We start from the raw sequence: 27,637 nt of genomic DNA on the forward strand, positions 1-27,637 counted from the left end.
TGCCTCTCCGGTGGAGCTGCTGTGCCGGCAGAGCGGGCCACGCGCAGGCTCCACGGCGCGTGCATGGGCAGCATGCGCGGCGGGGCGGAGGTGGCCGCTGGCGGCTCCCCTGCTCGCAGCCCTGCTCCCTCCACCCCCTGCTCTCCTAGGATCGACGACGGCGGCCGCGGAGCCTCGAGTCCCCGGTGGAGCTCGAGCGCGTGCTCGCCGTCAACTGCCCGGCGGCAGCAGTACCAGCGGCGGCAAGGGGAACCAGTGGCGGGAGCAGGGAGCGGCACGCAGTGGTTGGGATGGCGCGGCACGGCAGCGAGCAGCGAGCGGAGGTGGAGCCGGACCGAGCGTAGCAGACGCCCGCTGCTACGCTCGATTTGGTGTGTGCAGAGGCTTACGGGACGGTAGCGGGCCTTTTACCGTCCCCCGCTGCAGACCATTTTCACGCTACCGCGTACTGGAGGACTGTTTACCGCCCCCAGTGCGGGTAGCCTTACAACTCCTTTTCCTTTACTTGCTCCTTTTGTATACATTGTTTTTGAACTCTTTTTCTATAGATGTGGATGTTGCGCTTATAATACTATTCAACGTGCCTCTTGAAGTATTTTCTGTTTTTTTTCATTACGAAGGACATACCATGTTGTCCCTATGCTTATCTAATATGTTGTCATCAATTAGCTATTCGTTTTTAACATTGCCTACATAACACCACGACCAGTGGCGAATCTAGCCAACACATCTAGAGGGGACTCATCTCCCTTGTCATCTTCTTCCTCCCCTTCTTTTCTCTTTTCTCTCTCCTTCTTCATTATTTCTTCCAAAAAATAAAGAGGAGGCTTAGAGGGTATCCATTGATTTTGTGAGGTAGGGGGCTTCATCCCCTGCCCCTTTGGATCCGCCCCTGACCACGACATGTAACCGTGCAACGGTATATGCGCATACCCATTAACCACTAGTGGATCAGCATCAGCTCGAAAGATGAGGAAAATGCGTGAGCCACGGAGAGATAAAAAAAAGGACGGTGGCGCCGGCCAGTCCCAGATCATAACGTGACCCGCGCGCTAGGTGGGTGATCCACGAGCTGCAGGCCTGCAATCCATGAATGCTCGGTCTGTGCAAACAGAGGGAGAATATGGATGGGATTGGCGGGTACGGTTTGTCAGTGGAGAAGGGTGCAAAACTGCAATTAATTGCAATACATGAAAGAATCTCTCTTGTATTATCGGTGGTGACATAGTCACCGTAAGACCAGTCTCAATGGAGAATTTCATAGTCTTAAATTCTGTCATATTATCAATTTTACTGACATGGCGAGGAGAGAGAAGGAAGAAGTTTCATGGGATGTGAGAGGAGTTTTATCTCATGAAACTCAGCTGGCACGTGATAATTGTACTATAAAGTTGTGCACTTAGGTTGGCCTAAAACTAACTTTGTAATTTTTTTTTTTTGCATACGGCATTGGTGGTGGCATAATCTTGAAGCCGAGTTCACTGAACTAGAGCTCAAAGCAGTGATAACTGGCATTGCATCTGAGAAGCCGCCGGACCCTGATGGCTTCATCGGAGTTTTCTACCAGACAAGCTGGGAAGTAATCAAAGGTCTCATGGCAGCTGTAAACTTTTTTTTTTCAGTCAGCATGACCAACACTTCACACTGCTTAACAACGCCCACGCCATCCTGCCCCCTAAGAGGGCTTCATGCTAAACCGGTTACTAACTTCAGGCCAGTCAGCCTGTCACACAATGCAGGAAAGTTGATTTCAAAGTTATTGGCTTCACGATTAGAAGAGAACCTAAACAGTTTAGTCTCTCGGGGTTGGAGTGTGTTCATAAAGTGGAGGAGCATCCATAACAATTCTCTTTATACTCAGAATATCATCAGAGAGCTGCAGAAAGCCGGGCTGCCAACTCTGTTATTAAAGCTTGACATAGCAAAGGCATTTGATACTGTTAGATGGGATTTTCTTCTTGAGGTGTTGGAACGCATGGGCTTTGGGTGTAGATGGAGAGCTTGGGTTACCATACTACTAGCATCAGCATCGTCCACATTGTTTCTGAATGGGCCCAGAGGACGTTGGTTCAAACATAGGACTGGTTTGCGTCAAGGCGTTCATTCTTGCAATGGAGCTGTTGCAACTCATGCTACAAAGGGCAACCGAGCAGGGGCTTCTTACACCAATCAGTAGCAGAAAAGCACGCATGAGAACTAGCTTATTTGCTGATGATGCCGCCATCTTTGTAAATCCAGTAAGGCAGGAAGTTTCAACAGTGAAAAGCTATCTTGACAAGCTTTGGGGCGGCCTCTGGTCTACTAACAAACACCCAGAAAAGCGCAGTCTACCAATTCAGGTGTGAGGGGCTATTTTTTTGAAATGGAACGCTGCGAGGGAGGCCCCCGTAACAATTTTATTAGAAAAAACAAACAAAGCAGCAGTCCGAGAGGATACTTACAGAGCTCGAGATGAGCGAAAGGAACAAGAGAGCAAAGGAACTATACAATCCTTACTGAATCTAATGTACATAGCTAACTAACGCTATCTACCCAAATAAGAAAGGGGGTCTTCAGGTCTTCTTTGATTCTATGTGCTTGGAGGAAAGATTCATCTCTGAAAGCTCTTTTCCATCTCTGCAAACTCGGCTGTTGCTGCTCAAATTTTTTTGCATTTCTAGTCTTCCAAATTATCCATGCTGCAATGATGACTGCCTCAATAAAGAAGGGATGTGCAAAGTTTATTTTGGCTTCTTCCATCATTTGAAAGAAGGGCAGACTGTTATTCCAATGGATGCCCAGACGGTGCCAGCATTGCCTGGAGAAGATACAGTCAAAGAAAAGATGAAAAGCTGTTTCCTCTTGCTGTTGAGTGCAGATAGCGCAGTTGTAATCATTTCCCTGTATATTGTGCTTTTTCCTTCTTAGGATGTTTCTAGTATTTAGTCTATCAACTAGCATTAATCAGGAGAAGACTTTCAATTTGTTAGCACACTTTGAGTCCCAGATCCAAATGAAAGGCTTAGAAGGCAGAATAAATTTATATGGGAGGTTGTACATCTTCTTTGAAGTGTATTTGAAGAGCCCCAGATGTATGTCCATTGATCTTTTTGCTCATCATGAAGTTGCAGTGAATGTATGATTTCCCTAAGCTGTTGGTATTCTTCGTTAGCTTGTTGAGACAAAGGAAGATAGAAATTGTTGTCCATATTTTCTTCACTTAGGAATTGGGCCACCGATATTTTCTGATTTTTCGCGAATGAGAACAGCCTTGGTAAGGAGTCTTTGAGGTAGTGGTCATTCCAGACATCTAGCCAAAAGAGTACTGAAGTTCCATTGCCGACTGTGCACTTAGCTATTCCTCTAAACTTGTCACAAAGATGCAATAAATCTCTCCACCAAAAGAATCCTTTATCATTTTCAGCATGAAGCACCAAATTATTTTGATAGTGAGAGTTCCAGATCAGATCCACCCATGAGATCTCTTTTCTGTTGTAAAATTTGTCAAGATGCTTGAGGAGTAGGGCTTCATTCTGTGCCTCTAGGTCCACTACACCTAGGCCTCCTTTTATTTTTGGTTTGACAACTTTTCTCCATGCAACCACCGATTTTGTTTTCCCACTCACTTTTGACTTTCTCCAAAGACACTGTTTCCTGGCTCTAGCAATCTGATCTAAGATTCCCTTAGGGACCTTGATGCTGCACATGGTATATGTTAGTAGGGATGAGAGTGCTGAATTTACCAACTGGAGCCTTGAAGCTTGATTTAGCATTGAAGATATAGAGGTTAGTCTTCTTTATGTTTTATCCACTAATGGCATGAGATCAATGATTTTAAGCTTAGTGGTGCCTAAGGGTAAACCCAAATAGGTAAAAGGTAATCCCCAAATTTACATCCAAAGGTGCTTGCAAAATTTTGTGCTTGATCCTCACTTAGGTTTAGGGGTATAATGTTTGACTTGCTGTAATTAACTTTAAGGCCAGTGGACTTTGCGAAGGATTGCAGGATGCCTTTGAGACAAAACAGCTCTCTTTGGGAAGCTCTCATTACCAGGATTGTATCATCAGCATACTGTATGATTGGAAGTTTGTTGCTGGGGTCAGCCTCTATAGGCAAGGTGAAAATGCCATTTTGAAGTCGTCTGTTCATGATGCATTGCAGCAACTCAGCAGCTAAGACAAAGAGTAAGGGGGATAAGGGATCTCCCTGTCTGACCCCTCTTTTGCAGTAAAAGCTGTTTGAGGGGCTGTAGTGGGTGTGAGGGGCTATTGCTGCAACACATAATGGAAGATTTTCATTGTCCAAGCAGAGCTTTCCGGTGCACTTATCTTGGGTTGCGCTTGATCAACACAGTTCTCACCTCGCTACCAACATATCATCTAACAGTTTTTAGGCTACAAAAATGGGCAATTAAGAAAAGTGACAAACTGAGGGGGTTCCTTTGGAGAGGCTCTGAAGAGGCAAAGGGTGGTCACTGTCTAGTTCAGTGGAAACTATTTGGAAAAAAGAGAGGCATTGTACATTTTACTGTGCAAAAGCCTTGCTGGCTAGGCCCAAGCCCAATAGGCCTCTGATGCTAGTTTACGGTCCAGCGGCGTCGCTGCGGGAAAGCATGTCCTTTCCCGCCAAAACGTCTTCTCCCGCCGCCCTCGCTTCTCTCCATCCCCGCAGGGTCCTGCTCCACGCTGAAGATCCGTGACCGCGCCACAGCCTAGGACGCATGGAGATCGTGCGGTCCCACCGGCAGCTCGCTGCCGCCGCAGGTGGCGGCGGCGCGGGGGCCCTGCCGACCTACCGGGCGGCGCCGCAGCTGGAGGTGCGGCTGGAGGAGTTCGAGATCTTCGCCATTGACCGCCTCCGTGGTGCGTCCTTCTGCCTCTTTCTAGCAAAAACTGCATCCTGCCTTGCTTCCTCAAACCTGGCTAACGGTTGGAGCGCGGCGCGTTTCGCTGCGCTGTTGTTGGGCAGTTCTCAAGGGGATCTCGGATGGGCTTTCGCGGGGGAAGAGGCCAGAGGAGATGGAGAAGCTGGTGAGCTCTTCGATTCTCCCTCGCTGCTCTCTTGTTACTGCAGGGAAGTTTGGGAATGAGACTATGTTTGGACTATTTTTTTTTTCCGAAGCGACAAATTTTATTTTGTGCAGAAGTAGGTTCAAGTTTCATTGAATTTTGCGGTCTTTTGTAGGGTTTATTTAAACACTGTTCTGAGTTTGATTTTGCTAGAGAAAATGGGGGGAAATCGCTAGGCTTGTCTGGATGTCAACGTGTTACCTTTTGAAATCTCCATTTTTTTTACTATTTCTCCATGCAGATGTTGAGTGCCCCGTAAGGGGCATATGTATTTGCTCCTTACTTGTGGCCTTAACTGTGATTTACTTGGGGCCTTGGTTATTCCTCTCCATAGCATCAACCCTTGTTGCGGACTTAGCGACGTTGTGACAATTGTCCAAATTTTCGTTTAAAAAGAAATGCATTGTTCTTTTTTGCTTCATACTTCAGGTTAGTGAGTTGTGGAAGACACACATGAGGCACCAGGATCCAGCAGAGACTTTGAACAAGGATATAATATCACACTTTGTGCTCCGCCTAGTCTATTGCAGAACGTAAGCTTAATATTCATATGGTCGTATTCGGTGCACTATATTAAGACTGATGGTTCATTTGACCAACTTAATGGAAAGTTGAATTTGATACACCACCCAGGGAAGAATTACGAAAGTGGTTTCTCTCCATGGAGACTACACTTTTTCGGTATCACTTCCGGCTTGAGAGTCCTGAATCACAGGTGACTTCCTCTTTCTTTATCATAGAATTGAGAAAGGAAACTAATATTGCATTTATGCTTTAATTGTTCCTTGTTACACATTTTGTTTCAGAGGATGCTTATGACGGAGTTCCAACTGCCTTACAAAGCATTACCACACTCAGAATTTGAGGTATAGACTATGTCCACTATTATAATTGATGAGGACTTTGATTTGATGCTTAGCAATGTACAAGTAACGAATGTTTGCTGTTTCCTGTTTGTTTGGTGAAGTAATGAGTTTTTACATATTTTAGGTTGTGAAAGACAAGTTGAGCCAAGTTGCACGTTCCATTGATCAATCTGCAAATGGTACACACCATTTCTTATTGCCACTTCTTTTCACTCAATTTCTTGCAGATTGCTTTTCCAACTGGGTGTTAGGATCAGTTACAGCGTATCATGTGGGCGGTTAACATACTGAAATAGCAGATGTACCATTGTCACTGAACTTTTGGATTCTTTCTAAAGGAGATGTGTTAACCTTGTGACTTTTTTTTAAAGCACCCAGGAGCACTGGGGAATCATCTAAGAACTCAATTGGGCACCCACGTTGACCGCGCGCTCAACGCAGATGGGCTGCCGGGAAATCCGAGGACGCGCCTGCCGGGGTTTACACACGCACACACACCACACACCTGTACACACGCACACACGCACCCCGGTACCCCTCTGGGGATAAACCCCGGTGCGCACCCGGAAATTCGGCCCCGACGGGGCTCGAACCCAGGCGGGCAGCGCGGCCACTGCCGCTGCTAGCCAGCGGACCTTTGATCCGTTCGCGTTAACCTTGTGACTGAAATAGCAGATGTAGTGTATAGAACAGTCATATGAAACCATTACTGTGTTAACCTTGTCATAATTTTCCATTTGTTCTGTTTTGCTCTTTGAGTAGAGTGTCATTATATTGTTTCTTCTTTGACTGAAAGCTAAATTCATTTGGTACTTTTTCTTTTTTGGCAGTTGAGTCCTTGTTCTTCAAGGTATGTACATGTACCTGTTTTAGTCTTTATTTCTGTATCCATTTAAAACTTTTGTTTTGTGCAAATAATAAAGTAAATCATATTTTAATACAATTAAGGTACCTTTTGAAGAAGTTCCTGATCTTGTTGCCAGCCGCCGAGTATTTCTTTCAAAAGGCTATGCTTATGTGGCAATGAGCCAGGTTTGCTGTGAACAGGATAATAAAAGTTCCAGTTATTGTTTTGATTGGTGCTCTCTATGAATGTACTTGTATGATTTCATAGGTGGTTTCACTTGTGGTTACTCAATTCCGGTGCAATATCTCAAAGGCACTTGTTTTAACAAACAGGTAAATTATACATTAAGTTTAATTTGCTCGGTTCCTATGTAACATGTTTTGGATCGCTGCTTAGTTTATTTTCTGTCAGAAAGGTGTCTTTTTCATTATCATATTGTTTTTTTTTTGAAAAGATCACTTTGAATATTGTACCTAAACCATTTTTTATGTTAGGAAAGGATTTAATCACATATGTTCTCGCAAAAAAGATCACATTTTCCAAAAGTTCTAGTTCTTGCATTCCGGTGACATTTTCCAACAGCAGTTGGGATTAAGTTCTAAACTGAGTGCTCACTAGTTATTATTGTACAGAAAATGGACAGCAACTATAAAGGAACAAGAAAAGGACAGGTTGACTCCTGTGAGTACTAGAGTACCAGTTCCCTACCTTTCTTTCAGAACTGATCTTTTTATATCTTCAGTGATGCCTAATTTTGTTTTGATAGATTGTCGAAGCATTAAGCAATGCGTATTTTGGACCTGATTACTCTCAGGTATGCTGTCTCAACTTTACAATTATGCATTATTTTCCTGATATTTAACTACATTTTCCTCTAGTGCTGTTGCTTTGATTTGTAAGGTTTCTTAAACTATAATGTTTCACACAGCCGAAGGATGCTGTTGAAATATCTCTAAAGGATATTGACCATCTGGCTAAAAATTCTTTCCCTCTTTGTATGCGGCATATGCTAGATAAGGTGAGGCACCTTGTATGTTCTTGGTGATATGCTTACCTCGTGGCCAGGTTGCTCAGTGTTTTCTTTATATTGCAGTTGAGAGAAAACCATCATCTGAAGCATGGGGGTAGAATGCAATTTGGACTTTTCCTTAAGGTAATGAATGAAACTAAACTTTGATCTACGTACAATTATGTCACATTAGTGACTTCTGAAAATTATGACCTAGGGTGCTGGACTAAAGTTGGAGGATGCCCTGGCATTTTGGAGAGCGGAATTTTCTCAGAAGGTATCAATCTTTTTGTAGATAACGTAAATGTATGTATTGTGTCATGCAAACATTTTATAGGAGTATGTCACAATCGTATTGCCTGTAGCATGCTAGCAGTGCCAAAGCTAATATGATTGAAGAAATGCAAAATTAAGCAATTAATTTTCCCTGAGCTATATATGTAAATTATCTCTGTTTCTATTGCCTCATTGATGTTGTATCTTCTTTGGATAAGGTTGGCTCTGAGCGGTTTGACAAGGAATATGCCTATAGCATCAGACATAATTACGGAAAAGAAGGAAAACGGACAGTAAGCCCCTCATGTTACATGTGTAACTTGAAATTGCACTGGAGTTATTACTTACTCTTACAAATCCTGCTCCAGGATTACACTCCATATTCATGTCAAAAGATCATTTCTGCAACACCTGGTGTTGGAGATCATCATGGATGCCCTTATCGACATTTTGGGTATGTTGTGGGGTTCTAGGGGTACCCACAGCCGGGTGGCGGAACGCACCCGCCTATTCCCAGTGAGGGAGTACTCGGGGAAGTACTAGGCGACGGGGCTGGATCTACGCTGAGACAAGGACTCAAGAACACACGATTTAGAGTGGTTCGGGCCACCGGAGCGTAATACCCTACGTCCACTGGGAGATGTATTGTTCTTGGTGGTGTGTATGAACCTATCCTCTGCTGGCCTTGGCTCTTGCCCCGCCTGAGGTCTGCTAGCGGCGCTCCCCCTTTTATAGATCAAGGGGGAACGGATACATAGGACGTTGATGCCCCGACAGGTGGGCCCAACGTGACTGTGGCTACCGCGGTAGCGAATCTTTTCCTCCGATAGGCGTACTGCTGCTCTTCTGACTCAGGGGGGTCTTCTCTTGTCCCGTCAGCTAGGTGCCCGTTGGAGTAGCGTAGCTTGCGGCGTGGCCTGCTGAGGCTATTATGTAGCGTCATAAAGGGCGAAGCCGAGCCGTCGTATCCATCTGTTACGGCAGACTGGCAGACGCGGCGTGGGCGGCGCCAGCGCCCCCACTACCTTGGTAATACGCGATCAATAGTGTCCTCTGGCTAGTCAAACGCCTCGGCTTCTGCTATATCAATGCGGACGTCCACCTACCGCAATGAATGCGAAGGTAGGTGAACCTTAAGATGGAGACCAAGGCCTCATACACGTGTCGGCCCCGGACCATCCTGAGGCGGGGCGTCGAAACCTTCCCTTGGAGAGGGGTCCGATTGCTATGCGGGGGGTCCGGGACCCCGCGGGGGTCCGGACTCCTCGGGAGGTCCGGAGCCCCGGCTGCTTGCGCTTGAGCGCCTGTCTCTCCTGGGACACGTGGCGTCCCCGGACCTTCCCCGGCCGTGGAACGGGTCCGGACCATTGTCGGGAGGACAGGACTTCGGACCGCAGGGGTCCGGCTGTTTGGTTGTAGTCAAGGATGACTACTAAGGCTCTTGCCTAGACATAGCAAGAGGGGGTACCCCAGTCCTGGGGTACCGACAGGGTACAACCTCATCCTTAGTCTTCCCTATAGACAGTTACTAACATTCTAACAGAGTTCATAACGTAATCTAAACTTTTTGTTAGCAGTAGCAGTGCTCAATATTAGATAGGTAATCTAAACTTTTTGTTAGCAGTAGCAGTTTGTACCTTCTATTTCAGTCTCTCCTTTTGTTGCTAGATCTACTCCTGAACTTGAGGTGGAAGTAAGGTTTCATTTTGAAAACCAGAAATCCAAATGGAGCAAGAGCCCACCAACCTACAGTTTTTCTAACAAAAAAGATTAATGTACCAAAAAGCAGATGAGTGAGAATTAACATTTTGTTTAAACATTAAGTGCACCTGGCCAGGTTGAAAGTTGAACCAAATAGTACAATGCTAAGATACTAAGCAGAGCAGTGAGATATGCTTTTGTAATTATTGCTGATATGGTGTCTAGTTTCCTTCATACTTGCCCATGATATAGTTTCTTCCTTGATTATGGCTATTACAAAATGACATTCTGTTGTGGAATTCACTAGCCAATTGCCATGCCAGTTTGTGCTGCTGCAAGATAACCATGATGTCAACCCTACTTTGTACCTAATGTTTGCCTCCATGTATTTGCCTCGGTTTTATTGTATTTGCAGTGATGAAAATTTGCGGCAGCACTCAACAAAATGGGCGTCGGTGGGCATGCGTTGGAAGAGATAATGGATAAAGTGAAGAACAGGCATTACCAGGTGCTGTACTTCATTGCCGTTAGCTTAACTGAGCAATATGCTATCCCTGAACTGACTAGTTTATCTGGCATGATGAAATATACAGCTAGCTTGCACATTGACCTTTGAGGCAACACACGGTGTCTCCTGTGATTCTGGAATCAACCATCCAAATCAGTATTTCAGCGAAAGTCAGAAAGTTTTGCAAGCCAAACACCGTGTTCGGCTGGTGGGTAGGGCTCCAGCCCTACAGTAATTCCCTCTCACACCACTCCAGCTCCAGCCTCCAGCCTCCAGCCTCCAGCCAGGTAACAGTGTTATTCTCTCACACCACTCCAGCTCCAGCCTGCCGAACGCGGTGAAAGTGGGTGCTGTCGTTTACTATACACTCTGACTGTTTTTCTTGTGCTTTGCTGTTATTATCTAACTGAGCTAATCTTCCAATTTAACATGTGGGGAGCCAATCAGCAAGCTAAATTGTATTGCAGATGCAGAAAGCATCCATCTGCAAAAGGTTACAAGGTCTGGATAACCTTTATTGTTGTAGTCAACTTGAGAGGAATTTTCAATTTCGAACTCAAACTGATGCCTAGCTATTATTTAGAGATGCTCTTACAGAATCCCATGCTATGGAAATCTAGTTACCATCTGATTTAGCTCCATAAATATCGACATGGACATGTCTTAAGGAAGCTAATTGCCTAATTACTCGGGTTCAAGTAGTTCCGGCAAGTGAGATGTTAACCGCTACTCATTTTTGAATAGATGCATTTCTAATGTACAATGATACACATCATATACATGCGGCACATGTAACACCCTAATTTAAATTCCAGCATTTTATAATAAACTTAATTGGCTTTATTTAATTTTCTAAGGTTTATTGTGTTAGACTTGCATTTAATCTAAATTTTTGTTCCTTAAGCAATTAAAAATCTATCATAAGTATAAACTTGGTTGTTGCATCATGCTGGAGCATCTTTTCTTTTGTTGTTTGGTTAGAGTTTTGAATTCAAATTTATTTGAATTCATTGTCTTGAGTTTGAGTTTGAGTTAGAATAGAAATAGAAATAGAAAGGAAAAGAAACCCAAAAACCAGCCCAACCCAACCCTGAAACCAGCAGCCCAAACTGGCCCAGTGTGCCGGCCGGCCCGTCCCTCTTTTCCCTTTCCCCCGCGGCCCAGCCCGCTCGCATTGCTGCTCGGCCTGCCAGCGCCAGCGCCCACCAGCGCAGGCCCGCTTCGCCTCCTCTCCGCTGGCACCGCGGGCCCGCACGCCAGCGCCTGCAGCCGCCCGCGCCGCGTCGTCCCTCCCCCTCCGCTGCGCCAACGGACCCCGCCCTTCTCGCCGAGGATCGCGCCGCGCCTCCACGGCACGCTCCCCCAAGATGCCCAGGGGCCCCCCTTTAAATTGGCCGCAGCCCTGCGCCTCCCCCATTTCCTCTCCACCGCCGCCGCCAGAACCTCCAAGCCCTAACCCTACGCCCCGCTCTGCTCCGCCGCCAGGAGAGCTTTGCGCCTCCGCAGGTACCTTCGCCGCCCAAATTTCTTCGCCGCCGGCGATCCCCGAATCTCCCTGACTCTCGTGTCACCGCCGCAGGAGCACCCCGCGTCGATCTGAGGCGTCCAGGAGCCCGGCGCACCCCTTCCTCGACCCTGGACGCGAGCTCCGTTCCCCTCCGCCGCCGATCCCCGTCGCCGAGCACACCGCGCCGGCCTTCCCTTCAATCCAAAGCACGGTGAGCACCCTCTCAACTCCCCGCTTCCTCTGCACTAGATGTAGTGGTCCGTAGGCCCCTTCCAAGGCCGGAACGGCACTCGCCGTCGCTCCGCGGTCGCCCTCGCCGCCCCTCGCCATGGCGAGCCCGACCCGCACCCTGATCCGCCAACCTGAGTGCCCAGAAGCGTTTCCCATGTTCCTCTGACCCTCCCAGGCCCAATCATCGCTAGAATCCCAGCCCGGAGCACTGAGATTAGCGGCTCTGGCGGTGTGCCGCCGCGGGGGTGATCGCCGGAGAGCCAGCGCCGCCGCCCGCGCAGGGGATGTCTCTGAGCCGCCGGATCCACAGGCAACGGCCCTGATTAGATCGAGTTGCCGTCCAACCCGAGCCGCGCGATCGCGATCCGACATCCCAGGATCGTGCGTACCGGTTCGCCCGCGCCCTTTTGCTAAAGAGACCCTGGGTTTATTCTAAATAAACCCGCAGTCCATCTCAGTTGAAATATATTTCCAAGTATGCCTTCCTTTTACGCTTTAGCCCCTGACTTTTCCAGTTTTCAAACCCGCAGTCCAGCCCCTGAGTTTTTATGCGTTAGCCCCTGGAGTTAGCGTTTAATTACGTCTAGGCCCTCGGTTTTAGCAGAAAAGTCCCTGGAACCCTGTTTTTATTACAAATAAGCCCCTGAACCTTGTTTTTAGCCTAGATTATGCGTTTTAGCTCCGTTTTAGGCGTTCTTTATGTCCACGCGATCGTTGTAACGTGTAGAACAGTTTAGGCTTAGTTTTTCTTGCTGTTTTTATGTATTGATGTACTATTTCTTAGTTTTTGTTAGTGTTTGCTTGTATGCTTATTATTGTGCATTGTTTTGGCCATGTGTTCGTGAGTAGACGCTGAGTTACCGGAGGAGCCCCAGTACCAGTACCCGTAGCAGCCGTCTTCCGAGCAGTTTGAGCAGCAGCCAGAGCAGTACGAGGAAGGCAAGTATAACATGAACAACCCATCACTTTTAAATACATTTTCATACTTTATTTAATTCTGTATGCCTATAAGGACTGTCCTAGCCACTTTATATCCTTTATATATCCTTGGGTTGCATTTTGGTTAGTTGTGCTAGGTTGCTGCGCTATAACACACTCTGGTCCTTTTTAATTAATTTGACTAATGGTTTATTTGAATTTAATTCTGAGAGTGGCACTCTGTGTGGCTTGAGTGGCTCACTTCTCGTTAAAATTGGTTTGATAGAAACATGGTTTAGGGGGCCAGCACTGTGCTTACTGCCTGGTTGGCCACTCTCCATAAGGACCGGTTCATAGAGCGACAACCTGGGACAACAGCGCTACCACAAGGCTAGAATGGGATAGACTTGGCTTACTAATTAGGTCTTTTTGGTTTGGAGTAACTTACTTGCGGGGCAAGAGTAGTAAGCTTCAATGGTCCCTGCTCCTTCGGCTTGGTCTGTGCTTGGATTGCGCTCCTGTGCTTGTACCCCCGGAGGTGGGCCCCATCGTCGCTGACCTATCTCTCGCGGTTACGCCTTACCAATGAGATTCTTTGTAACGGCCTCGTAGTGAGTCGCTAGTCATCTCACCTAAGGAAGTGTGATGAACCTCTAGCGTAGCTCACGACTTGTGGGTAAAGATGTGCAACCTCTGCAGAGTGTAAAACTGGTATACTAGCCGTGCTCACGGTTATGAGCGGCCCAGATCCTCCTTTTGATTAGTGGGGTTGTCTCCTTCTGACGAGAGAGGTGCCTCTCGGGGTTACCTTGGTGGCTTGGTTTTGGTTTGGTTCTCAGTAGTATCATGTTTAATCTTGATTAATTACTATGTAACTGGGTTAATGGTAATTCATCAACTCGTAGTAAATATCTTTAATAAAATTTTGCCAAGACTTAAAAGCTAATGCAGTCAGTCAGCCAGCCTAGAGCCTCATAGTTTGTGTTATACTTGTTGAGTACAAGTTGTGTACTCACTCTTGCCTCTTCTCTACTTTTTCCTCTTGGCTACGCTACTGCTGCTCAGTTCCTGCCGACACGAGGGAGTTCGTCCAGCGCTACCAGGACTACGAGGACTTCTAGGTGTTCGTTTCCCAGTCGACGTCCCTGTGGCGCCCTGCTTCAGCTTCGGAGAGCTTTATTCGTATTTGTACTTCGCTTCCGCTGTATCAGACATTCTCGTCATTATTGTAATAAATAACATTCGTATTCGCTTTATTATATCTTTTTACGTGATATGTGCTATGATATACTGTTCATTCTGTTGTATATACGTGTGACTTGATCCTGGCACGTATATGATTGCTCGGTTTATGTTCTTTTATAAACCGGGTGTTACAGAGTGGTATCAGAGCCGTATCGACTGTAGGACGAAGCCTAGATAGAACTGGTCGAGTTTTAGGACTTCTTCTCTCCAATCCTTGCCTGCTGAAATTATTTTACTATTATACCCCTTGACTTCTATGACTTTTTACCCGTCTTGCCTTAATTTTTCACTCTGAAGAATAGTTTTCGTAGACTTTGGCCTGAATCAGTCATCTGACCACCATGAGTAAGCTAGGTGACCCTTATATAATAATACGATAGCACGTTCTGCGACGCGTTGTGTTAGTCGAGTCGTATGTTAAACTCGGCTAAGTTGTGAAAATTGTCTGCTTGTTATTATGCTACATGTTTGATTTGGATTTTTGAATGATTGTATAGCTTAGTAGTTTAAAATTGTTTAAAGAAAATCACTCAGGTGTTAAAGTTAACTAATTAATAAAATGAGTTAGATCGTTGGGGGTAAAACAGTCCACTCTATCCTGTCTACTTTGTCATGGCTGAGTCTTTTTCCGCAAAGAGTTATCATATCCATCTGAATTTATTCTTGCAATATCCTTACTCGTGAAATCTTTTGTCCAAAATCAGATGGTGAACACTAGGCGTGGTTCTGACCAGCAGGGGCAGAACAACCAGGGTCAGAACACCTAGGGGACCGGGATCCCGATGCCTCCGCCTTTGACTCCGGAGCAGTACTTCCAGCTCCAGATGCAGATGATGGCTACCCTGAATAACACTGTTCAGGCTCTTCAGCATGCTCACACTCAGCCTCCGCCTCCTCCACCGCCGCAGCCTCGCGACAGGCGTGCTGAGTTCCTGAGGGGTCACCCGCCGACGTTTTCTCACACGTCCGACCCTCTTCAAACTGACGACTGGCTCCGTGCAGTGGAGCGTCAGCTGGACATCGCCCAGTGCGATGATCGTGAGCGCGTCTTGTACGCAGCAGGACAGCTGCGAGGGGCAGCGTTGGACTGGTGGGAGTCCCACCCAGTTCACGACCGCGAGGCTCTCACGTGACTCCAGTTCAGGGAGCGTTTCCGCAGCCACAACGTCCCCGCGGGCGTTATGAAGATGAAGCAGAAGGAGTTCCTTGCACTGAAGCAGGTAATCTTAAATATAATCATTCAGCGGTTTCTTTTGAGCTAATGCCCCTTGTTCCATCCTTATGAAATCTTGAGTTAATCTTTCGATATCTATCCGTCTTTGTCACTTCAGGGAACTATGTCGGTCACGGAGTATCGTGATCGTTTTCTTCAGCTGGCTCGCTACGCCCCTGCCGATGTTGCGGATGACCGCAAGAAGCAGGAGCACTTCATGGAGGGTCTTGAGGACTACCTCCAGTACGCGCTGCTCAACCTCCGCTTCGACGACTTCAACCATCTGGTTGACAGCGCGCTCAACACTGAGCGCAAGCACCTGGAGATGGAGGACAAGAAGAGGAAGATTGTCCTCGTTGCTTCCGGCAGCAACACTCGTCCACGCCTCCAGCAGCCTCAGCAGTACCAGCAGCAGTACCGGCCTCCTCAGCAGTACCAGCAGAGGCCACCACAGCAGTACCCGCCTCGACAGCAGCAGCAGGCGGGGCAGGGCCAGAGGTTACCGGCACCTCCGGCTCGTGCTGCTCCACCGGCACCGCAGGCTCCACGTCCGGCAGCTCCTACCGGACAGCAGGCTCAGGGACCTCCTCGCACCTGCTTCCACTGCGGCCAGCCGGGGCACTACGCCAACGCTTGCCCCCGGAAGGCGCAGGCGGGACAGCAGGGGCGCCCAGCTCAGCCCAGGGCGCCACTTCAGGGCAGAGTGAACCACGTGACGGCCGAGTCAGCGGCCGAGGCTCCCAACGTGGTTATTGGTACGTTCATGGTTAATTCATATCCAGCTACAGTGCTTTTCGATACTGGTGCTACGCATTCCTTCATTACTCAGTCTTTTGTCGAGCATCATGGTATTCATACTAGCACATTAAAGAGGTGCCTGTTAGTATCTTCACCAGGAGGACAGTTGAGGTCTCACACTTACTGCCCGAGAGTCAGTGTTTCCTTGAGGGGAGTAGAGTTCTGTACTGATCTGATGGTGCTACACACCAAGGGCATTGATGTCATTCTGGGAATGGAGACTCTGGCCAAGTGGGGAGTCCGGATAGATTGTGCTCAGAGGACAGTCTTGCTATCAGCATCCAGTGGCCAAGAGGTTGTTATCAGTGCAGTAGAGCCTTCTGGATTTCTTCATCAGATGGAGGCTAGACCCACGGATGGTATTCGCGTGGTGTCTGAATTCCCGGATGTCTTTCCGGATGATCTGCCAGGTATGCCGCCTGAACGCGCCATTGAGTTTTGTATTGATCTCTTGCCTGGCAAAGCTCCTATTGCAAAGCAGCCCTACCGTATGGCACCTATAGAGCATGAAGAAGTTAAGAAGACTATTGATGAGTTGCTAGCCACGGGCTATATCCGTCGCAGCTTCTCTCCTTGGGCTTTTCCATTATTGCTGGTAGATAAGAAGGATGGCTCGAAGAGGATGTGTGTGGATTATCGGGAGCTGAATGCAGTCACTATCAAGAACAAGCATCCACTGCCCCGTATTGAGAATCTCTTCGATCTGCTTCGAGGTGCTCGTATATTCTCGAAGATTGATCTTCGTTCGGGTTATTTTCAGCTGAGGATCCGTCCTGGGGATATTCCGAAGACGGCATTCACCTGCAAGTACGGGCTATATGAATATACAGTCATGTCCTTCGGCTTGACTAATGCCCCGGCTTTCTTCATGCATCTGATGAACATGGTCTTCATGGATTATTTGGATGTCTTTGTGGTGATCTTTATTGATGATATTCTGATCTTCTCCAAGACAAAAGAAGAGCATGAGGAGCATCTGAGACTCGTGTTGCAGAGATTGAGAGAGCATCAGTTGTATGCCAAGTTCAGCAAGTGCGAGTTCTGGATTGACGAGGTTCCATTCCTCGGTCATGTTATCTCTCAGGGAGGCATTGCTGTTGATCCGAGCAAGGTGAAGGATGTGCTAGAGTGGGAGACACCGCAGACAGTAAAGGAAGTCAGGTCTTTCTTGGGCTTAGCTGGATATTATCGAAGGTTCATTGAGAATTTCTCCAAGATCGCGAAGCCTTTGACTTCTTTGCTGGAGAAGAATGTGGCTTTTGTATGGACTGATGAGCGGCAGATGGCCTTTGATGAGCTGAAGAAGAGGTTGACTACGGCGCCAGTCCTGACTCTGCCAGACCAGACGAAGAGGTTCACGGTGTATTGTGATGCTTCGAAGGATGGTCTTGGGTATGTTCTGATGCAGGAGGGCAGAGTGATAGCTTATGCGTCACGGCAGTTACGTCGGCATGAGCTGAATTATCCCACTCATGATCTTGAGTTAGCCGCAGTTGTACATGCTCTGAAGATTTGGAGACATTACTTGTATGGACAGCGGTGTGATATCTACACTGATCACAAGAGCCTCAAGTACATTTTCACGCAGAATGAGTTGAACATGCGGCAGAGGAGATGGTTAGAGTTGGTCAAGGATTATGACCTGGAGATTCACTATCATCCGGGCAAGGCCAATGTTGTAGCAGATGCTCTGAGCAGAAGAAGTTATGTCAACATGGCCGTGGCTTTCCAGATGCCTCCAGAGTTATGTGAGGAGTTCGAGCAGTTGAGTCTGGGCTTCTTGCATCATACTTCGAGTGCAGCGTTTGAGGCAGTACCGACTCTAGAGTCAGAGATCATGCAGCATCAGAAAGATGATGAGAAGCTGCAGGAGATCCGTGAGTTGCTCAAGAAGGGCAAGGCTCCTCATTTCAGAGAGGATGATCAGGGTACTTTGTGGTACAAGAACCGGATCTGTGTGCCAGATGTGAAGGATCTACGGAAGTTGATTCTGAGTGAGGCCCATGATACAGCATACTCTATTCATCCGGGCAGCACGAAGATGTATTATGATCTGAAGGAACGTTTCTGGTGGTATGGGATGAAGCGTTCAGTGGCAGAGTACGTGGCTATTTGTGACACCTGTCAGCGTGTCAAGGCTGAGCATCAGAGGCCAGCAGGTCTGTTACAGCCTTTGAAGATTCCAGAGTGGAAATGGGAGGAGATCACTATGAACTTCATTGTTGGATTGCCTCGTACTCAGAAAGGGTACAACTCCATTTGGGTAGTAGTGGATCGACTGACGAAGGTTGCTCACTTCATTCCAGTGAACACTACTTACTCCGGTGCTAGACTTGCAGAGTTGTACATCTCTCGGATTGTCTGTTTGCATGGTGTGCCCAAGAAGATCATATCTGACAGAGGGTCTCAGTTCACTTCTCGGTTCTGGGAGCAGCTCCATGATTCGTTGGATACGAAGCTGCGTTTCAGTACGGCTTATCACCCTCAGACAGATGGGCAGACAGAGAGAACCAACCAAGTGTTGGAGGATATGCTGAGAGCTTGTGCCATTCAGTACGGTACTAGTTGGGATAAGTGCCTGTCATATGCTGAGTTCTCATATAACAACAGCTATCAGGCCAGTCTGAAGAAGTCCCCCTTCGAGGCATTGTATGGCAGAAAGTGCAGGACTCCTCTCTATTGGGATCAGATTGGTGAGAAGCAGCTCTTTGGCCCTGAGATCATAGATGATGCAGAGCAGATGGTTCAGGCTGTGCGAGAAAATCTGAGGATTGCACAGAGCAGACAGAAGAGCTATGCAGATGGCAAACGGAGAGACCTGACTTTCAGTGTCGGTGATTATGTGTATCTGAAGGTGTCTCCGATGAGAGGAATCCGCAGATTTAATGTCAAGGGGAAGTTAGCACCTCGGTATGTGGGGCCATTCAAGGTGCTAGAGCGGAAAGGCGAAGTTGCTTATCGTCTGGAGTTACCTCTCAGCCTCTCAGGAGTTCATGATGTCTTCCATATATCTCAGCTGAAGAGATGTCTGCGAGTACCCGAGGAGCAGGCACCACTGGATGGAGTAGATGTCCAGGAAGATCTGACTTATACCGAGCATCCAGTGAAAATTCTGGAGACATCAGAGAGGGTTACTTGGAACAAGCGCATCAAGATGTGCAGGGTTCAGTGGAGTCATCACAGTGAAGCTGAGGCTACATGGGAGCGAGAAGATGAGCTGATGAAGACATATCCAGATCTCTTTGCTAGCCAGCCCAGCTAAATCTCGGGGACGAGATTTCTTTAAGGGGGTAGGGTCTGTAACACCCTAATTTAAATTCCAGCATTTTATAATAAACTTAATTGGCTTTATTTAATTTTCTAAGGTTTATTGTGTTAGACTTGCATTTAATCTAAATTTTTGTTCCTTAAGCAATTAAAAATCTATCATAAGTATAAACTTGGTTGTTGCATCATGCTGGAGCATCTTTTCTTTTGTTGTTTGGTTAGAGTTTTGAATTCAAATTTATTTGAATTCATTGTCTTGAGTTTGAGTTTGAGTTAGAATAGAAATAGAAATAGAAAGGAAAAGAAACCCAAAAACCAGCCCAACCCAACCCTGAAACCAGCAGCCCAAACTGGCCCAGTGCGCCGGCCGGCCCGTCCCTCTTTTCCCTTTCCCCCGCGGCCCAGCCCGCTCGCATTGCTGCTCGGCCTGCCAGCGCCAGCGCCCACCAGCGCAGGCCCGCTTCGCCTCCTCTCCGCTGGCACCACGGGCCCGCACGCCAGCGCCTGCAGCCGCCCGCGCCGCGTCGTCCCTCCCCCTCCGCTGCGCCAACGGACCCCGCCCTTCTCGCTGAGGATCGCGCCGCTCCTCCACGGCACGCTCCCCCAAGATGCCCGGGGGGCCCCCTTTAAATTGGCCGCAGCCCTGCGCCTCCCCCATTTCCTCTCCACCGCCGCCGCCAGAACCTCCAAGCCCTAACCCTACGCCCCGCTCTGCTCCGCCGCCAGGAGAGCTTTGCGCCTCCGCAGGTACCTCCGCCGCCCAAATTTCTTCGCCGCCGGCGATCCCCGAATTTCCCTGACTCTCGTGTCACCGCCGCAGGAGCACCCCGCGTCGATCTGAGGCGTCCAGGAGCCCGGCGCACCCCTTCCTCGACCCCGGACGCGAGCTCCGTTCCCCTCCGCCGCCGATCCCCGTCGCCGAGCACACCGCGCCGGCCTTCCCTTCAATCCAAAGCACGGTGAGCACCCTCTCAACTCCCCGCTTCCTCTGCACTAGATGTAGTGGTCCGTAGGCCCCTTCCAAGGCCGGAACGGCACTCGCCGTCGCTCCGCGGTCGCCCTCGCCGCCCCTCGCCATGGCAAGCCCGACCCGCACCCTGATCCGCCAACCTGAGTGCCCAGAAGCGTTTCCCATGTTCCTCTGACCCTCCCAGGCCCAATCATCGCTAGAATCCCAGCCCGGAGCACTGAGATTAGCGACTCCGGCGGTGTGCCGCCGCGGGGGTGATCGCCGGAGAGCCAGCGCCGCCGCCCGCGCAGGGGATGTCTCTGAGCCGCCGGATCCACAGGCAACGGCCCTGATTAGATCGAGTTGCCGTCCAACCCGAGCCGTGCGATCGCGATCCGACATCCCAGGATCGTGCGTACCGGTTCGCCCGCGCCCTTTTGCTAAAGAGACCCTGGGTTTATTCTAAATAAACCCGCAGTCCATCTCAGTTGAAATATATTTCCAAGTATGCCTTCCTTTTACGCTTTAGCCCCTGACTTTTCCAGTTTTCAAACCCGCAGTCCAGCCCCTGAATTTTTATGCGTTAGCCCCTGGAGTTAGCGTTTAATTACGTCTAGGCCCTCGGTTTTAGCAGAAAAGTCCCTGAAACCCTATTTTTATTACAAATAAGCCCCTGAACCTTATTTTTAGCCTAGATTATGCGTTTTAGCTCCGTTTTAGGCATTCTTTATGTCCACGCGATTGTTGTAATGTGTAGAACAGTTTAGGCTTAGTTTTTCTTGCTGTTTTTATGTATTAATGTACTGTTTCTTAGTTTTTGTTAATGTTTGCTTGTATGCTTATTATTGTGCATTGTTTTGGCCATGTGTTCGTGAGTAGACGCTGAGTTACCGGAGGAGCCCCAGTACCAGTACCCGGAGCAGCCGTCTTCCGAGCAGTTTGAGCAGCAGCCAGAGCAGTACGAGGAAGGCAAGTATAACATGAACAACCCATCACTTTTAAATATATTTTCATACTGCATTTAATTCTGTATGCCTATAAGGACTGTCCTAGCCACTTTATATCCTTTATATATCCTTGGGTTGCATTTTGGTTAGTTGTGCTAGGTTGCTGCGCTATAACACACTCTGGTCCTTTTTAATTAATTTGACTAATGGTTTACTTCCTTTTTAATTAATTTGACTAATGGTTTACTTGAATTTAATTCTGAGAGTGGCACTCTGTGTGGCTTGAGTGGCTCACTTCTCGTTAAAATTGGTTTGATAGAAACATGGTTTAGGGGGCCAGCATGGTGCTTACTGCCTGGTTGGCCACTCTCCATAAGGACCGGTTCATAGAGCGACAACCTAGGACAACAGCGCTACCACAAGGCTAGAATGGGATAGACTTGGCTTACTAATTAGGTCTTTTTGGTTTGGAGTAACTTACTTGCGGGGCAAGAGTAGTAAGCTTCAATGGTCCCTGCTCCTCCGGCTTGGTCTGTGCTTGGATTGCGCTCCTGTGCTTGTACCCCCGGAGGTGGGCCCCATCGTCGCTGACCTATCTCTCGCGGTTATGCCTTACCAGCGAGATTCTTTGTAACGGTCTCGTAGTGAGTCGCTAGTCATCTCACCTAAGGAAGTGTGATGAACCTCTAGCGTAGCTCATGACTTGTGGATAAAGATGTGCAACCTCTGCAGAGTGTAAAACTGGTATACTAGCCGTGCTCACGGTTATGAGCGGCCCAGATCCTCCTTTTGATTAGTGGGGTTGTCTCCTTCCGACGAGGGAGGTGCCTCTCGGGGTTACCTTGGTGGCTTGGTTTTGGTTTGGTTCTCAGTAGTATCATGTTTAATCTTGATTAATTACTATGTAACTGGGTTAATGGTAATTCATCAACTCGTAGTAAATAGCTTTAATAAAATTTTGCCAAGACTTAAAAGCTAATGCAGTCAGTCAGCCAGCCTAGAGCCTCATAGTTTGTGTTATACTTGTTGAGTACAAGTTGTGTACTCACTCTTGCCTCTTCTCTACTTTTTCCTCTTGGCTACGCTACTGCTGCTCAGTTCCTGCCGACACGAGGGAGTTCGTCCAGCGCTACCAGGACTACGAGGACTTCTAGGTGTTCGTCTCCCAGTCGACGTCCCTGTGGCGCCCTGCTTCAGCTTCGGAGAGCTTTATTCGTATTTGTACTTCGCTTCCGCTGTATCAGACATTCTCGTCATTATTGTAATAAATAACATTCGTATTCGCTTTATTATATCTTTTTACGTGATATGTGCTATGATATACTGTTCATTCTGTTGTATATACGTGTGACTTGATCCTGGCACGTATATGATTGCTCGGTTTATGTTCTTTTATAAACCGGGTGTTACAGCACACCACTTTCTGTTTACGACATTTGTGATTGATACCTCTGCTGAATTCGCCTTTGACTTCTGACAATTCTACTCCTTGTTACTGATTTGAAACTGTAAGAATGCGGCTTATTTTATTAGTTATATTTTGATTTGCCCCATTCAAGTCTGCTCCTTGTTACTGAATTTGTTTAAACATACAGATTCAATGGCATTTTTATATTAAATGTAAGCCATCTAGTGCTTCTGTCAGTTTGTAAGTGTAGAACAAGATATTGAATTTTCATCAGACATGCTACTTGTGATTTGGAGCACCACCCGAGAATTCATTATCAATTCTCATGCATAAAACTTTCAGATTTTCTACACTACATGTACTATATGCCCACTTATAATTTCATATTACTTTCTTTGTCCATACATCAGGTCAGCGCCGAACCAAAGATTCACGCTTGATGCAATTATGTGATGCTTACCGGTTGATCTTTGATGCTTAGCTGGAATCCTATTGGTACCTGGTGTTTCCAAACTTCAGTTAGTGGCTGTCATAATGGACAAGCGATGCCGCCACATTGTATACTAGAATGGTTACCTAGTGCTGCCAACAGCAGGTTAAGGCATATGTGCGTGTATTCCTGTAAATTTTGAGCAAATCAAGAAATATATTGAAAGTAGCACCGATTTTGCTGTGATGTTATGTTATTGTCAAGGTTCTTTGAGTAGTTACATGTCATAAACTGTTGAATCGTCGTTGTTATATATATATATATATATATATATATATATATATATATATATATATATATATATATATATATATATATATATATATATATATATATATATATATATACTCCAATCTAAGCATAAAACCCCGAAACTAGACAAGGACTGAACTTCTTGTCCCCCTTTCTCTCTGGACTCAGAGTACGATTGTTTTACAACAATTAGTTCACCGTAAGATCAAATCACACCTTAAAATGCCACAAACAAACAGCATCTAGTCTCAAAAGAAGATTCATAATTCCCTAAAAAAGAAGAATTCATAGAAGCAGCAAAGGATATGCATATATACTGTTACATCCAAAACAGCATCCGCATCAATGACACGTCATTTGTATCTGCATCAATAACGTAATCCAAAACATCCTGCTTCTCGTGCAAACCAATCAGGTACCTTCTGTTTTCCCTTCCAAGAGGTTAGCAAATCAGCATGCACGATAAAGCCTTGAACATGTACCCACCCCTGGTCCTGGAGGTCTCTCCTCTGACATTTCACACTGAGCAAGGGCTCTGCCACATCGATATGTCTGATATTAGCACCCGGAGCTGATCCATGAGGAGCTTTACATGCTTGTTTTTGCTTTCAATTTCCTGCATTAGAAGATCCCATGTTAGAAAGATAAGTCATCAGTGTTACATGTGAAATGTATGTTTGGTGCATAGATTAAGAAAGTGCCTATCATATGTTTCCATTGAATATATTTTACGACTTCAAATATAAAAGATGATAAAATCAATCAAATCAAAAAGTAGGTAAATCACTGGGAATGAGATTATAGTAATCAGATCACAACAATGTCAGGAAAAAATATTCGGAAATTTCTAGGAACAAGAGATGCAATACAATTTTTGAAGAAAGTCCTGTTGCATTAAAACAAACAAGAACCTCAGTAAAATAAACCATGCAGGTGGTGCAAAATACACCACAACCACTGAAAAGAATGAGAACTTCCATGCTTTGTGCTTACAAATTTAGCACAGATCACAACATGCTGGTGGAAAATATATTATAAAAAGATGGCATGGATTGCAAAGCAAGCAACAGAAAAAGGATTTCATGAAATAACAAACATGAATATTTGTCGGATTAAATCTGGACCCCCCATAACAAACAAGATTCTGACAACAAATAGGATCAACGCGGCAGTCAAACTTCAAGCAGGAATACAGTAGCATAGACTAAATTACTAGATCATTTGCAAGCTAGTACCTTTCTCAAAGCAGATGCACGCACTTCTAATCTCTCAATCTCTGCATTGTCGGCTTCAAATTCTGTTGATCCTATGTCCTGAAAAGTGAAAATGTGCAACATCATTAAAGAAATGTAACAACATATAGCTTGTTCGGCTGGGCTGCAACCGCTGGCTGGGCTGGATGGATGCTGTGCGGAGCTCGTTGCCTGGCTTCACCAGCAGCTCCCCCAGCCATCCAGCCCAGCCAATTCTGGGCAGCCGAACAGGCTGATAACCTTTTTTCCCAAGCAAGTTGGGGTAGGCTACAGATGAAGCCCAAAAGAAACAAAGGTCACGGTTTAGGCACATTGATAGCTAGTCTTCAAGTGCTCCTATCCAAAGCTATCTCTTTAGAGATACTCCAATCCTTAAGGTCTCTCTTAACCAACTCATCCCAAATCAGTTTATGTCTACCTCTACCCCTCTTTACATTATCCCCCTCTTTACATTATCGAGCCGCTCTAGAACCCCACTACGCAACAGCGCCTCAGGAGGCCTCCGTTGAACATGTTCAAACCATCTCAACCGACGTTGGGTACTAAAGAAATGTAACAAACGCGACAAATTTCTTTTCAATCAAAAGGACCATGATTTTAAAAGAAGCCACATCTTGAAGAATCAACAAGTCAAGATAAATTACAGTTACCATTTTTCTTTACCCAAATTAGAACCCATGCAAACTAATTTCATCTAGAACAGTATGGAAATAACAGTCTTGACAAATGAGTGCTGGTTCCACAGCGAAGCCAGGATAATATTAAGCTTATTCCATTTAAGGTAAACTGCCTTTATCCAATGCGAAGGTCAAGTTCCAGCTAAAAGTGTATTACCGATCAGTTCATCCTAAATAAAAAGCCCATATAGTGATCATGCTAAATAAAATACACTGATGGTAGCACCCACCTTGCACTACTCATGGCAATAGTCAACCCGAGCTCAGCAACAATGCTCTTTCAAGTCAGACAAAGATTGTTTTCTGTCTTACCTTGCGCCATGTACTTTGCAAGTTCACATGAAATTTCATCTTTATAACTTTTCTTCTAAATATATTGATGGGCAGCTCTCCTGCACGTTCGAAATTTCATCTTTATAACTGTGTCACCAAGTAACCAGCCATTTACTGTCCACATGACACTTACATTACAGGAGTTCTTCCTAATGCAAACATCTAAAATCGTTCTTGTAAAGAAATTAATTTTTGTCCCCCTTAAATCACAGCACCCTGATTTCACACCAAAACGCACGTCTTCCATGGCACTATCACAGCATAGTTCACCTCAAAGACTCGGATTTTTCTCCAATATAAGCACCAGTACAATTCTTTGGTTAATCAAGCTCTTACCTGCGCGCAGAATGACATAGCGGCGATGGACGCCCGGAGCGCCGCCACGGCGGACTTGTAGCGGTGTCTCGCCTCGTCGAGCGACCCGCCGGGGCCGGGCACGCCTCCTGCGTCGGCGGCGTCGGAGTCCGCGGAGTGTGGCGGCGGCGGAGTAGCGGAATACTGGTGCTGGGGTCCGGCGGCGGCCGCGGCCGCGGCGGAGACTGAGGAGGAGGACCAAAGGCCAGCGTTGCAGAGCTCGTCGTTCATAGAGACGAGGATCTGGAACGCGGCGGCGATGGTCTCCTCCAGGTGCCGCTGACCCTGCGCCGCCAGCTCCTGCCGCCGCCGCGCCGCCTCGGAGGCCATCCGGTAGCCTTGCCGGAACCCTAGCTCGCCGCCGCGGCTGCCGGCGATCTACTGCTCCCTTGAGCTCAGGCGTCGCTGGCTCGCTGCGGCCGGAAGCAATAGGCCGAGCCCCGTGCTTTCACTTTGGCACTCCAAAACCGTGATTACGGGTATCTTTGGATCGATCAGCTAATTGTCCGTTAGGACAGTCTATGGAAGTGTCACCATATTAAGATTAGGGTTAGTTGGATCCATGCCACTACAACTTCTTAAAATTGGATTTCATGTTAAAATCCATGCCATTGAGTGGCATGATTTTGAACATGAAACCCAATTTCACGGAGTTGTGATGCCATGCATCGAATTTTCCCTTAAGATTAAGGCCTTATTTAGTTACTTAAGCATATAATAAATTCTATCACATTGAATATTTCGATGCCAATTAGAAAGGCTCAATATAAACTAATTGTCGGTACATGTAGCAGGGATACCTACTCCTACTGCAGTAAGTCAGGACTCGCGTGGTCATCCATAACTACGCACTAAGGGGCGGAGCAGCCGGCCCCCAGGAGTCAGGCTCTTACCTCACCGGGCCAACGGCCCCGGATCCGCTCCCCGCTCTGGGACGGATCCGGTGGCGCCACGTGTCCCTGAGAAGGAGAAGCTCCGCGACAACAGCCGAGGGCCCGGACCCCCATATGGGTCCGGGACCTCCCCGCGTCCGTCCGGATCTCCCACGCGCGTAGAACCAATATACCGCCGGGGCGGGGTCCGGGGGCACCACGTGTTCCGCAGGCGCAGGCGCGGGTGCAAGTCTTCCGCTGGAAAACTCGCCCACCCACCGCATTCAATGCGGGTGGTTGAGGCGTGCTCTACCGCCGCGGCACGCGGGGCAGCTTTTGTCAGGCCTCACTGTAGACCGCATATTACCGAGGTACACAGTGCAGCCGCATACGCCGCATCCGTGCAGAGCCCGTCTGCCGCATTAAATGGATACGACGGCACGGCACCCTTTCATCATACCGCTTACGCCGCAAGTTACATGGCCTGTTCAGCTACGCGGCAGGCTACGCCGCAAGCTACGCCCTGGCACCGTTTCGACAAGACAGGCCATGGCTATGCCGGACGGAAGATTCCCACGGGCAAAGCAAAGAAATCCCGGAATAAGATCTTTCCCAGGCGTAGCATCATAATAGCGCTAGGCCATTCGTATTAAATACAACATCGTTG

General features: G+C 47.3%; 1 protein-coding gene and 1 pseudogene across 1 annotated transcript; one reads left to right on the forward strand and one right to left on the reverse strand.

Annotated features, from left to right (window-relative positions):
- Positions 1 to 4,613: 4,613 nt before the first annotated feature.
- LOC120693498 lies at positions 4,614 to 23,425 on the forward strand (annotated as a pseudogene).
- Positions 23,426 to 23,604: 179 nt separating this feature from the next.
- LOC120692539 (mediator of RNA polymerase II transcription subunit 30-like) lies at positions 23,605 to 26,580 on the reverse strand. The gene is made up of 3 exons (XM_039975863.1): positions 26,081 to 26,580; positions 24,717 to 24,794; positions 23,605 to 24,097 (listed from the first exon to the last, which is right to left on the reverse strand). The coding sequence occupies exons 1-3, from the start codon at positions 26,426 to 26,428 to the stop codon at positions 23,999 to 24,001; spliced, it is 525 nt and encodes a 174-aa protein (XP_039831797.1). The 5' UTR covers positions 26,429 to 26,580; the 3' UTR covers positions 23,605 to 23,998.
- Between the last annotated feature and the right edge of the window lie 1,057 nt (positions 26,581 to 27,637).

This window comes from Panicum virgatum, chromosome 9N (genome assembly GCF_016808335.1).
Source record: "Panicum virgatum strain AP13 chromosome 9N, P.virgatum_v5, whole genome shotgun sequence".
Classification (NCBI taxonomy): Eukaryota; Viridiplantae; Streptophyta; class Magnoliopsida; order Poales; family Poaceae; genus Panicum; species Panicum virgatum.

Excerpts from the sequence above, each read along its gene's own strand:
- LOC120692539 (XM_039975863.1), bottom strand. The coding sequence starts at position 26,428 with ATGGCCTCCGAGGCGGCGCGGCGGCGGCAGGAGCTGGCGGCGCAGGGT. Across the intron at positions 24,795-26,080 it reads CTATGTCATTCTGCGCGCAG|GACATAGGATCAACAGAATT; the intron begins GTAAGAGCTTGA and ends TTCACTTTTCAG. Across the intron at positions 24,098-24,716 it reads GTGCATCTGCTTTGAGAAAG|GAAATTGAAAGCAAAAACAA; the intron begins GTACTAGCTTGC and ends CTTCTAATGCAG.